The sequence below is a fragment of the Panthera leo genome, chromosome B1 (genome assembly GCF_018350215.1).
Source record: "Panthera leo isolate Ple1 chromosome B1, P.leo_Ple1_pat1.1, whole genome shotgun sequence".
In the NCBI taxonomy this organism is placed as follows: Eukaryota; Metazoa; Chordata; class Mammalia; order Carnivora; family Felidae; genus Panthera; species Panthera leo.
This window is the reverse complement of record NC_056682.1, coordinates 38685252-38699487: the sequence shown is the minus strand read 5'-3', so window position 1 is coordinate 38699487 and position 14236 is coordinate 38685252. Positions and strand designations below refer to the sequence as shown.

The 14236-nt window shown below is 34.0% G+C and overlaps 1 protein-coding gene across 5 annotated transcripts in view; it reads left to right on the top strand.

Moving 5' to 3' along the window:
* PSD3 (pleckstrin and Sec7 domain containing 3) overlaps positions 1-14236 on the top strand; it is a 727438-nt gene that overhangs the window by 375383 nt on the left and 337819 nt on the right. For all 5 annotated transcript variants that reach the window (XM_042934671.1, XM_042934669.1, XM_042934672.1 and 2 more), the window contains 3 exons: positions 9-89; positions 2070-2182; positions 4926-4984. In XM_042934671.1, the coding sequence (XP_042790605.1) occupies positions 9-89; positions 2070-2182; positions 4926-4984 (253 nt within the window). The remainder of the gene's footprint in view (positions 1-8; positions 90-2069; positions 2183-4925; positions 4985-14236) is intronic.

The window sequence follows — 14236 nt, the reverse complement described above, 5'->3', positions numbered from 1 at the left end:
TCTTATAGCAATGAATTTAGCAAACTAGTTGCAGAAGAATATCTGAAGTTTTTTGATTTTACAGGAATGACACTGGATCAGTCTCTCAGGTATGATTAAATATCACTTCTGTTCTTTTTTGCCTCCAAAAATTAATTCTGAGAAGAGAAGTAATGCTGAAGCTAAAGTGTGATTTTTATTTTTTTTAAAACCCATAGTGACTTTGTAATCTTAGCTCAGATTATTCTATAGTTATTAAACTATATAGCAGAAAGAAAAATATATTGTTTTTATGAAATCATATATGAACTCATATTTTGCATCTAGCAGATGATGTGGTAAAGAATAGTGACAAAGTAAGTCTCGAGGAGGAGTAGAATCTGTGGGAATTTGGTTTTTGAATGATCAGTTTAAAAAAAAGGCAGTTTTACAGGCTGTAGAATTATACATTTTTTTCCCTAAGCATTTGTTTACAATAGCCAAGTAGCCTTTTAAGGTGATACTTTGGTATTAACTCATGAATGGAATAAAAACGACTATCCACATAATAATCAGAAAATATCTGCAAAACTGTTTCAGCACTTTTTGCTGATCCATTCAAAATAGTGTCATAAACACACTGATCCTCACTTTTCACACCACTATTGTATTGTAAATTTCTAAGAGCCACTGCTAAAAGTAAAACTTAGTCAGCATTTACTCTTAAAAACTTTTTAACATGTCAGAGGTTGGAGGAATTCTGAGATCATCTGTGTAACCCTCTAGTTTTATAAATCAGGAAACTGTGCCTTGGGAGGTGAAGTGACGATGTTTGGATTAGAATGCACAACAATGACTTATTCTATGGCACTTTGCATGAATTGATGGCACTCATAGGTTTTTCCACTGAAAACAAATAAGGGCAGAGGAAAGATCTATATTTATGCTTTACTTTCTGATGTGGTTTATAAAAGTTATGAAAAATTAAAGTTTGGTCAGTGTAATTTAGATTTAACAAACTAAGACAGCAACATTTTCATCATAGAAATAAGGTTTTATGTATGTTTCCACAGTAAGATTTTTTAGAACATTTTAAAGGATTTTTTTTTCTATTCATCTCATACTTAGGGAAGTGCTTTGTCTAGTGAGGGTCATCTGAGTTTATCCATAACAGACAGTACTCTTAGTGACTCAGATTTAGATTGGTGTGTAGTTCTGGGCATATTTTTATTTTTCAAAAAATTTTTATACATACATTAATTTATTCCTAACCCAAGAAATAATTTATAGTTTTAGCTCCCAATTTCCTTCCCATATAAAAGGTAATAATATAATATGATAATAGGCAAAATAAAATAAGAGAAATCTACTATACACAAAATAATATAATTGTAATTTTAACAATGTGTCAATGACAAGTATAATCATATAGCAAAATGATAAACTGTGATCCATGTATAGTTTTAAAACATAGCCTTCATGGTTGTAGGTTCAGCCTTAAGTGTTCTTTGGTTTTTATCTGACTGATCTTTTAAATGGCTATTTGTCATTTAGTCATGGGAAGTTACCACCTTCCCAAGGTGGTATTGTTATTGCCTTGTCCATCTTTATATTGACATTTTATAGAATAAAATAAATTTATATTGAATGGCTATATAGTAAATGATTTTGTGAAAGAATAACTGTAGAATATCTTCATATAATTAATTTCTCTTTATTTGTATACTTATTTGAGACAGAGAGAGCTAGCAGGGGAGGGTCAGAGAGAGAATCCCAAGCAGGCTCTGTGCTATCAGTGCAGAGCCCGGTGTGGGGTTCAGTGTTACGGATCATGAGATCATTACTTGAGCTGAAATCAAGAAATGGACACTTAACAGACTAAGCCACCCAGGCACCCCTAATTAATTTCTTATTATATATGAATTAATTTTATTTTAATTTTTTAAAATGTTTATTTATTTTTGAGATAATAAACTCAAAATAAGAGACAGTTGGATGCTTAACCAACTGAGCCACCCAGGCACCCCTATATGAAGTAATTTTAATTGTCAAACATAGAGTATGGTAATGTTTTCTAAAGTTTCACTTTTTTCCCCCTAATTCTTTTTTAGGTATTTCTTTAAAGCATTTTCTCTTGTGGGAGAAACTCAAGAACGAGAGAGAGTTTTAATACATTTCTCCAATAGATATTTTTACTGTAACCCAGACACTATTGCTTCACAAGGTAATCTGATGGAAATGTTTGTATTTCAAAAAACAAGGGCTATTTTCTCATTATTAAAGTTATATTTTATTGTGGAAAATATGGAAGATTATACAGAAGAAAATGAAAATCATCTAGTTATCTAGAGATAACTATTATTAACTGCTTGATTTATTTCCTTCCAGTCAGTTTGTGAAATATTTAATGTCAAATTGGAATCATTACAGAGTTTTGTTTCCTGTTGTCCTTCGTTTTCATTGTGAGCGTTTTCTCATGTCATTAAATATTCTTTAAAAAGCATGATATGTAATGACTGCATGATATTCCTTATTCTTCTTTTAATTAATTTTTACTTAGTTTTCCAGTTCCATACTATGACAGGATGCTTTAAGTTGCTCATGCTGTCACTGAGATTTTACATGCAAAGCACATTTTAATGAAATGCTCGTTTTCCTATTTCTTCTTCCTATACATCTGACCCTAAACCCCTTGCATGTATGCTTATTAAATTTGTGGTTATTTTTGGAAACGTTTACAAATCTCACTGGAGTTTGTGGTGTGTCTCCAGTGCTTTGGTTTGATATTCATTGTAACAACACTGACCACTGAATTTGGTTTATGATTTTAATGAACTATGAGTTTATGTTTATTGTACTAATTTTAAAAAGCAAGTTTAAGCTATTTAATTGTTGATGTACCCTATCAAGAGAGGTTTTTCCTCCATGTTAAATCCTGCAATAAAGCAAAGTTTTCATGATTTGAGGTCAGGTGCTTTCATTTGCAATTGGAGAATTTTCATAAACACAGATTCTGGAAGAGATCACTAGGACTAGATGCATTAGAAATGGCAGTTATCTTTGAGCTTCAGTATTGCCAGTTAAGTGTACGTAATATTGACTAAAGTGATTATTCCCCAGGTCTCTGGTCTCCACCCTCCAGGCTATAGCTAAATTAACTAACCATCTGATCATTAAAGTCACATTCTTCTCTGTAAAATGGGAACTTAATTTTCTTTAGTCCTTTCTTTGATTATAGTTAGGCCTATTGTAATCACGGAGTAGAGAATGAAAGGGATAAAAAGGGAGTTGTTTCTATTAAAACCTTCTTCATATCTAATAAGATGTTAGCAGTCCTCAGTGAAAGAAGGAATATGGATGTGTACCCTCAACTGATAGGGATATTTTAGAGTTGGCTGCTGAGTTTTCTAGATGCTTTTAAGGAATTTGTTTTAATGTATTTAAAATTTAATAATAAGCTGGAAGTGGAATGAATATACTTTTGGGCATTTGGTAACATCTCCTTAGAGGCATTAATAATAGAAATCACCTACTATACTCAAAGGCATACTTTGAAAAATAAGCTATCTTTTTGTTTTTTAAGTTTTTTTAAAAGTTTATTTATTTTGAAAGAGAGCGGGAGAGGGGCAGAGAGAGAGGGAGAGAGAGAGGATCATAAGCAAGCTCCACACTGTCAGCACAGAGCCTAATGCCTGGCTGAACTCATAAACTGTGAGATTATGACCTGAGCCTAAGTCAAGAGTCAGACATTTAACTGACTGATCCCCCCAGGTGCCCCCAAATAAGCTTTCTTTCATTCATGAATTCAGTTATTAGAAAGGCCTTTCTGTACATTTGGCATTCATTAGTAAGATTTTTCTGCATCTGCAACTGCTATGGACAGCTATACTTGGATTGAGAATTGCAAGAAAAGAATGAGGAGAAGTATTTCTAAGGTTTGGAAATGAGAAGCTTAATTCTTATTGCCTTTTCTTTTCCTCTATAAAGTAAGAAGAGAGAGCAATGTTTCCATCTAAGTGTGAAATGATCCTTCTGGTTTGAACAACATTTTTTTTGAATATTTAATTTTTTAATATTTTAAGATTATTCCAATATTTTACTTTTGTCTGATCCATAGTATCCTGTGCCAGTAACCTACATGTTGCCTTTAAAGAATTGTCACGAAAAAGGATAACTATTCCTCTTTTTTAGCCAGAGAACTAATACCCAGACAGTACAATGAAAGACCCAAATCTTGGTTTCCTTTAACTTTTGCTTCTTTCTTAATTTACTTTCCTCTCAGAAAGTTAAAAAAGACGGAATAGTAGAAAATGGTTTATTTTAATTTCTGTATCTTGTGTTTCAAAAAATTAAGAAAATATAAATAAAAATATAAAAATTATCTCACTATCCAGAGACAATAATCTTTTAATATTGTTATGTATTATTCTAGATATATTTATATTTAAATGGAACTATACTGCATACAGTGCATTTTTCATGTAATAATTTACTATGAAATATTTTTCTATTTAAACATGTATACTTGGACAACATTTTTAATGACTTAAACATAACAGTTGTATTTTTGGAGGGTTTTATTTACTTGTTCCCCATTGTAAGCAATGTTTCTTTGGATATCCTTCTATTTTGTATAGATCCTTATTTCCTTAGTGTAAAGCCCTGTAAGTGGATTTACTGTGTCAAAAGTAAAAGATTACTGTTTCAAAGCTTACAATGTGTACTGTCAAATACCCCTCCAGAGAGGTAAGAATAATATACTTTACCAGCAGTAGAGTCCAACTTTGTCACTGAAGTCCCTTTAGTAATTTATTTTTATCTATTTTTTTGTCTCCCCAAATATGATGAATTGTGCCTAGCCACATTATTGTGTTTTCATAGGTTCTTAGTGTATGCTATTTAATGATAATAACAAGCCCAACAGGAAATAGTGAATTAATGCTTTCTTTCCTTGTCTTTCCCCTTAGATGGAGTCCATTGCCTCACCTGTGCAATGATGCTTCTTAACACAGATCTCCATGGCCATGTAAGTGTAGGTGTGTGAAGATGTCTTATACAAATTAAAATGTCTCGGGCTTATCTTTGCTTTTGTGTTCATACATATTTATCATCTGCTGCCCTTTCTTTCATTCTCTACTTGACAGCTAGGTAAACATAAATCTTTGGAAGAAGAAATAACTTACTTTACATGCTAGCACAGAGCTTAGTTTTAAGTGAATACGATATCATGTACATGTCTGGAGTTGTTTTATCTGTAATGTGTGTGTTCTGTATCTTCTTTCTCCAGTAGATGGCAGAGGCAGAGCTTTTACTTTTTTGTTTTTGTTTTATTTTGTTTTTGGTTAGCTATTAAAGTTGATATCTGATGGAAAGGGGATATAAGTTAGATCTGAAAATGTTGACTGTGTTTTCACCAAATACAGTAGTGGGTCTTAAGAACTCAGCCTTTTCTACATTTCTCAGCTCACCTGGTCTTTTACCAGTTAAAATATCAAAATGATATAATTATTTTCTCTTGTATTTAAGATGTAGAATAAACTTAAATTTATAGTTATTATACAAGCTTTCCTTTTATAGATGTGGAATTTTAGCATTTACTTAAACTATTTATATTAGAGAAAATAAGAATGTTTTAGCTTAATATAGGCTAATATATACTTATTTAGCACAAAAACTTTTTCATAGTCTCCAGTCCATTTATTTTGAAGAGAAAACCAGGTTTCTTGTAATTAAAGAATCTAAATCATCCCTTGATTTGCTATATGATTTATCTTACAATTAAAAGAACTAAAACTCAGTTATCAGTCCAATTTAGTTTTCCTATTTCAAAAGGCCACATAGTTTCCTTAGGCAAAATGGAGCTCTATGGGGCCATTAAGATGGACTGAAGGGAAAGAAGTGTTCTACCCTCAGAAGACTGAAGAGGAGATGTAGTTAGTGACAGTTAGTTTAACGCTGCCTTCACAAATCTCACGATACTCAACCAAGAAATTCCTTTTGCAGTTTGCATCAGGTGAATTTAGAATAACTTAGTGACTTGTAGACATGCATAACATGTGTCCAGAGATGATAGAGATTAAGAATGTAGATTTTTTTCAGGGGACATTTTGGGGTAATAGCGCTGTAATACATCTTATGGAAATGAAGGTACTAGTGAGCCTTGAAATGAGGATCAGAATCTAAACTCATCCAGCTTGCCAAGGGGAGGACCAATCAGTGGATAGTCCTGACCTCTGCTTTTCTCTTACCAGTGAAGCAAGTTTTCCCTGCTTTCCTCTTTCCCTGTCTTGTGATAACGTTGCAATTCTGTCCCCTTCTTTTCTTCACACTAAATTTCTCAACCTTTTAGCTGAAAGAGACAATTTTGAGTGCTCTTGTCCACATATAACTTTGGTCTAAATCAGAGAGTCCCAGCATGAGGGATCTTCTTCACATGAGTTATTTTGAGGTCCCATCCATATATGATGGTTGCACATTTAGTGTCTGTTGACTGAGAAAATGTGTAATGAAAAAAAAAAGAATCAATTCTTATTTAAAGGTTGAGGATCTCATAGAACTTCTGTGGAAGTTGCTAGATGCGAGATTGGTTTCTATTAAAAGGTAAATTACCGGGGCGCCTGGGTGGCTCAGTCGGTTAAGTGTCCGACTTCAGCTCAGGTCACGATCTCGCGGTCCGTGAGTTTGAGCCCTGCATCGGGCTCTGGGCTGATGGCTCAGAGCCTGGAGCCTGCTTCTGATTCTGTGTCTCCCTCTCTCTCTGCCCCTCCCCCGTTCATGCTCTGTCTCTCTCTGTCTCAAAAATAAAATAAAATAAATGTTAAAAAAAAAAAAGGTAAATTACCTTTTAAAAAGCTAATATTGCTTTAATAATACTTTCAAATAAATATGTAACTTATTAATCACAATAATTTGAAACAGGAGGAGATAAAGGTGTGAGGTTTATTATTTATTCAGATAAGTCAGCATGCTTGATATCCAACTAGGCATGGGCACCCCAGTGTCTATAGCCCATAGGTTCAGAACCACAGATCTTGGATTTGCTCTTGCTGTCTTCATACCTCCTTTGAATATTTGAAAAGAGATTAAATGAAGCATCATACTTCTTTTTGGCAACTAGAATGTAAGAGTTTATCAGTAAGAGACAGCAAACAAATGAACAGTTTATTATTAGCTTGAGTTATGCCAGTCATACATAATTAATATTTGGCTGTGGTGGCAGAATTACATATAAGAGGGAGAATATTATAAGTACAAGTAAATCTCTGTATATCATCAAAATCATGTATTTAATGATTATTAGTTCTTAGCTTTGTTTTTGAAAATGTATGCTTTATACTTAGGGTTGTCTGTTGTTTAAGTTTTGTATACTAGAGTTTTTTTAATCCTTATTTACAATGCATGCTGTTAAAAGTCTGTTAAAATAGATAGTTGTTATCATGAGAACTAACCATATGAAAATGTGTTTCTCTTATCTTCAAACTATGGATTCATTTAAAAAATAAATTTTCCTTCTAGGTGGTAAGTTTTTATCCATAATTCTGGATGTAGCTTCTCTTGCATCATGGTTGCCTGATTTTTTGTTATCATGTTTGTTTGACTTATTAGCATGGCCCCTTTGAAGGTGAACCATTCAAAATATAAAGTGGTTCATTTCTAACCTTTTCCCCTTTTCACCTTCCTAGGCTGTACTGCCTAGGCCATCACCTCTCATTACTCAGTCCAATGTCAGAATAATCCTCTTGGGGAGTAAACTAATAAACCATTTTCTTTTTCTTTCATACCATTGTGCCATGATAGCATGACCTTTTTAAGAAGTACCAAGATAAGTGTGTTCTCATGCTTTCAGTGGGGGAGGCATACCTTGGGAATTCTTTTGGCTTTACTTTGTGAATCTTTCTTGTGGCTTTATTTACTCTAAGGAATGATACATTGAAAATGCACTGATATGGGCCTTTGTTCTGCTAACTTTCTTACTAATAAAACAATAGAATGTATACTAATGTAATAAATCTAATATAGTGTTACATGTTGGAATTTCTTTCTTTCTTTTTCTAATTTATTTTATCATTCAACAAACTCTTTTAGTGTCTCTACTCTATCCAAGTTCTGTGCCGTTTGGGTTAAGGATGGGAAATGAATGAGATGTTCATGGAAGTCAAATCTCATTTTTGGAGTGTTGGCTAGGCTAACTTCCATTAATCCTTTTAACTGAAGAATGGTAGCAGGTAACTGAGGTGCTAAGGTGGAAAAGCACTGGAGAGCTATTTTAATTATATGTTGGATTATTGAACTTCACTAATAAGTAGGCTAGGAAAAAAAAATCTAAGGCGTATGCAATATTTTGGGGAGAAATTCATTCAGATGTTATAATTTAATTGGAACTAAAAATGCTGATTCCCTTTTGTGTCTATTTTTTTTAAAATATGAATGATGTATCATTATTTTAGCAATAGTATTGACTGGCTCTTATTTGTCTGCATGTGGCTTATTCTTTTAGATAAATATGTTATAATTGTGGTCACATGATTAATTTGCTAAGTAATCTCTTTAAAATGCCTCTATCTATGAAATACATATGTAAATTAAACTTTTGCACATACAGATAAATTTCTATTAAAACAAACTCTAGAGTGTGGTTTTCTCTTGCTATACTGAAACTAAGTTGTATTACATGTTGTTTGAACTATGAACATGGAAAGAGTTGAAAATATGAAAATCTTTTTCTTTTTAAAGCCTTGTATTTTATTGGAAATAGTTTGAGCAAAAGGATTTTGTCATGTTAGAATAAATTCAGGCCTATTTATTTTATGGACTAATCTTCAAATGTGCTTTTGGTACTTCCATCATAGTTGAGATTCAGCCCTCTGGCAGGATTATCACTGGGGGTAAAGGCAGGTGGCAGGGACAGGACAATAGGCAGGCACTTCTCACCAGGGCAGGACTCTGAGGTGGAAGGAAGTTTTAGATACAGATTGAGTTGTAATGAAGTGTAGGATAGATGAGTACACAATCAGTAGGTGAATTTCACAACTAAAAGTCAAAAGAGATCTATAAGACAATGGCTGTGCAGGGCCAGGCCATAGTCAGAGGCAGTAGCCAGGACATTATTTTTAATGAAGATATTATGACAGAAGCTACCCTTTCATACTGTGGCTTGGTATTTTTACTAACAATTTTACCCAAGGTGTCCACTATGCTTTTCAGTGTTGGCAAGAGCCAGCTCACTCTCCACAGGTATAAGGGAGTTGAGGACTGTGGTTCTTCTGGAGTGGTGGCTGTATCTGGCTCAGGCTGGGCATCCTATAAATGTCTTTGGAATACTCCAGGTGTGTTTAATATCATCCTCAGAGGTCTGAATTTAATGTATGAGGCAGGACTTTACTGTGTTGTCTTGGTTTTGTTTTTGGTGTTAGGTTATAGGTTGAATAAGGGATAAAACCCAGTTAGTATACCATACTGGTAGAGGGGAGAAAAAAATCAAAGGTAAAATATAGTTTTTGTAATAGAATAATGTTAAAAATATATGTGGAGTTCAGTTTGACATAGGTCATAGGAGTATATTATTTTTCAGTTTGTAAACTGCATTGGTAATTGTGAGTTTTTAATTCCTAGACTGGCTCTGTAGGATCACAGAATTTTAAATGGTGGGTAAAATATTTGGTTTATTATCATAAGTGGAAAATGACTATTATAAGAATTGTTTAATGCTTTTACTTTTTATATTGTGCCTCAAAAGCACCACAAACCTCTAAGGTTGATAGGTAGTTAATATCCTTAAAAAGTCTCTGTGTCTGTAATTATCATTTTTATAACTGGCAGCTGTCTTAAGTGAATTTTGCCTGCTGCTCTCCCTTTGTCCTGGGTAGCTGTCTTGTCTATACCTTCTCTTCCTGTCTGCCCCATATCCTTGATGCCCTCTGCCAGGAAAGCCATCCCTAGCATTCATTTGTTTCCTTATTGAGTTTTACCCAACTATAGATTCTAGCCTCATTCTTAATTTGCATTCAGCCAGCACAGCCTCCTTCCCTTACCTCTTTTCCACCTCCTTGGTGCCAAGTCTTTCTGTTCACCTCACTGGGAGCTCCCTAGCCCCAGTGACTTCTAGTGCGCTCTCATCCCAGGAGCTTCTCAGTGATACTGAAAGTTCATAGAAGCATCAGGTCTAGCCTCAAAGTTGCCAAGGGTTTCTGGTGGGGCCCTGGATTCAGTTTTACTCTTACTATTCCTTTCTTCAGAATGAGCATTTGGGGGATAGCCTAAGAACCTTAACCATCAGCTGTGGAAATGTTTTTATAGAAAACTTTCTTGATTTCAGATTTTCCAATTTTATTTTATCTATTTACTTTTTTAATGTTTATTTATTTTGAGAGAGAGAAAGAGAACAAGTGGGAGAAGGGCTGAGAAAGAGGGAAAGAGAGAATCCCAAGCAGGCTTTGTGCCGTCAAGGCAGAGCCCACATGGGGCTTGATCCCATGAACCATGAGATCAGGACCTGAGCCAGAATCAAGCGTTGGATGCTCAACCAACTGAGCCACACATGCATCCCAGATTTTTCAATCTTGAAATGACCTTTAAAATACAATGACTGGTCAAATTGACAGCTACCTAGATTTTAGTAGGAATGCCTTTTTAAGTATGTCAAAATTAATCATGCACTGGTAGATTTTCTTGGCTTCTGTGATTCTTCAAAATGAAAGCCTCCCTTCCTTTTTTTATTTCCTCCATTTCTTCCTCCCTAGCCAATTCCTTCTCCTTTTCTTTCTTTCTTCACTTTTTTTTTTTTAGAATAGGTTCATACATGGAAAATATAACACAGATATGAGTTGGGTTAATGGGACTCATTTAAAGACCTCAGATTATCTAATTTATACATTATTCAGTCACTGCATAATGACTTTCCTTTTCCTTCTTACCATTATGAACTTTTCACATTTGCACAGCTCAACAGTAGAAAGTGGTAAAAGAAAGCAGATGAAATGCAATATTAAATCTGTTTTTGCTCTTTTTTCCTGCAAATGTTTTGGGGAGACAAGGAGAAGTGAGGGTGAGGAAGGTAAACAAACTTCTTACCTTTAATCCCACTGCTTAAGTTAATGTCTGTCTTTCTGTGACAAGTTAAAAGTAGAGTTTAGTCTTTGTAATTTGATAATGAGGTCAGTGTCTTTTCTTTTATCTTCTCAAATTTCAGAGGAAACACTTTCTATGAAGTTGTGATAAAATCTGTCTGCTACTCTAGTACTTCTCAAACTTTATGGTCTCAGAATCCTTTTTTACTCTTGAATTTTTTTGAGGTCCCCAAAGAACTTTTGTTATATCCATTACTATTTACTATGTTAAACTAAAATGGATAAGATTTAAAAATATTAAATTATTTTAAAATAGCATTAATAAGCCTATTAAATGAATAGCATACTTTTTTCTTTTAAAATGAGTGAATTTTATTTTTTATGTATTTTTAGGTGTACAGCATTATGATTCAATATTTGTATACATTACAAAATGATCATTACAATAAGTCCAGTTAACATTTGTTACCAAAACAGGTTTTTTTCCTTGTGATGAGAACTTTTAAGCTACAATTTTCTTTCTTTTTTTTTTTTTTAAAGTAGGGCCACACCTAGTGTGGAGCCCAACCTGGGGCTTGATCTCATGACCCTGAGATCAAGACCTGAGCTGAGATCAAGAGTCAGACATTTAACTAACTGAGCCACCCAGGTGCCCCAAGCTACAACTCTTAATTTTTGAAAATTCAATACAGTATTAACCGTGATGTACATTACATCCCCATGAGGTATTTATTTTATAATTAGAAGTCTGTACCTTTTTTTTTAAATTGAAATATAGTTGACACACAATGTTATGTTGACACACAATGTTTTAGGTGTACAGCATAGTGATTTGACAAGTTTGTATGTTATGATATGCTGACTACAACTGTAGCTACCATCTGTTACCATACAATGCTATTAACAAACTCTTGACTATTTTCCCTATATTAAACCTTTTATCCTGTGATGTATTCATTCTGTAACTGGACGCTTGTATCTCCCACACCCTTTCACCTGTTTTGCCTATCCCCTTACCCTTTGCACCTCTGGGAGCCATCAGCTACTTTTCTGTATTTATGGGTCTGTTTCTGTTTTTTTTTTTTTTTAACTTTACAAACACTTATGTGTTTTTTTAAGTTTTTAATTAAATTCCAGTTAGTTGACATACAGCATAATATTAGTTTCTGGTATACAATTTAGTGATTCAGCACTTATATACAACACTGGGTGCTCATCACAAAAGCCCTCCTTAATCCCCATCACCTATTTGTTTGTTCATTTGCTTGTTTTTTAGATTCCATGTATAAGTGAAATCATATGGGGATAACAATTCTTTTTAATTAATAATAATATACTTAGAAAAACAAAAAATGAGTGAAAAGTATAGCATTTAAAATATTTGGGGGAGACTTTCATATTTGGCTTAATAGAGGACAACTAACTCCTCTGCTTCTGTATTTAGTTGGTTATAGTTTGTCAGAAGTCATGTGGCTTTTACTCCACTGTAACTTGTGAGAATGAAAGAAATGTTTTGAGTATTATTATAACACTAGGTTTGAGTTCATGGACACTGGGGACAGGATCCATGAATCCTATTTTGAGAGCCACTGTGTTACAATATTACTATCAGTTGCTTTATTTTTTCTTTAAACCACTTCAGTTCCTTTTTCAATGGCAGTGTTTTTACACAAGTGGCAGGAAAAGCCCAAGTAATATTTCAGATATCCCTAAACGTTGAACTTCTTTAATACTTACATTAGCTCTGTGATTGGAGTTTGTGAAAGGATACTTTGAATATGACAGCATCTTGGTTTCTAAATTTACAAAGGATCCTACTTTGCCTGCTAATCATGCATATAAAAAAATGGACACCTGAGGGCAGCATAATACAATTAAACTTACATGATAGAGAAGAAAACAAAACAAAAGCAAGATAGGAACTTGTAGCAGAACTACAGAATTAAAGTAATTACCAAATCAGTAGTATCCTTTTTTTTTTTTTTACCCCACTTATTGTAACATGTTGGAGATGGAATTGTCATGTGGGCAGGTATACCTACTGTGTTTTTGATATCCCAAGGTTTATGAGGCCAGATTTTACCAATGGATCATGAGAGCCCTTAGTTTCTCTGAAAGCATGTTTTCCACAAAGCTTCCAGACTCTACGTTATTGAAAATAAAATTTTTAGGATTATTTTGCCTGATTCTTTAACCTGTAGGTCAGAGTATATGCTGTGGTTTGCTTTCCTAACAAATACTTGAGATAGTTGGCCTTGTTAGTAGCTCTCCCTTAGAACTGAGTTTAGGTTAGGTCTTGGCTGGAGCATTGAAGAAGGTTCTATTCCTCCAGTTGTCAGGGAGAGCATACTCAAAGCAAAGACTTGGTCATTCTTGTGATGAATTTTGGACAGCAGATTATATGGTTTCTAGGTTACTCTAAAGAAGGAATCTCTTCATCATAACTTTGCCCCTTTGCTCTCATTATTACCAGTAAAGTTGGGAACTGATTATCAGCCCCGTGGGAAAAAATGCCATAATTTTAAAAATAAGGCACAGAATACATCAGGAATCCTAATCTGTTTTACTTGCTCACTCATGATGTGCTCAACACAAATTCTACTTCCTTCTAGTTTTCTCTTAGATCAGGGGTCAGTGGGGGTGCCCGACTGGCTCAAAGCATGGCATATAGACTCTTGGTAGAACATGTGACTCTTGATCTTGCAGTTGTGAGTTCAAGGCCCATGTTGGGTATAGAGAGGGCTTAAAAATAAAATCTTAAAAAAAAGAAAAAAGATTGGGGTCAGCAAAGTATGTCCCACAGGCAAAATTCTGCTGATAGGCTGTTTTCATAAGTAAAGTTTTATTGAACAAAGCCATACCCATTTCTTTACATCTTCACACTAAAATGACATGTTGAGTAGTTGTAACAGGGACTTCATGGTCTATAAAGCCTAAAATATTTCCTATCTGGTCTTTACACAAATTTTCAGAACTTTTCTTTTCCAGTCCCCCGGCCCTTAGTCCATGAAACCTTTGCTATCTCTCCCACACATAGTAGAGCAACGTTGAAGATGATCCTTTTACTTAACATTCTGAACTGGGAACATGTTAAAAACACGCATGAGTTCAGTTTTTCAGAAATAATTCATCAAAGAATTTCTCTTTAAAAGGCATTTAATTTAATGTATCTTTAAAAGAAAACAAATGGGGAAAACAGCTCTTTCTTTTGT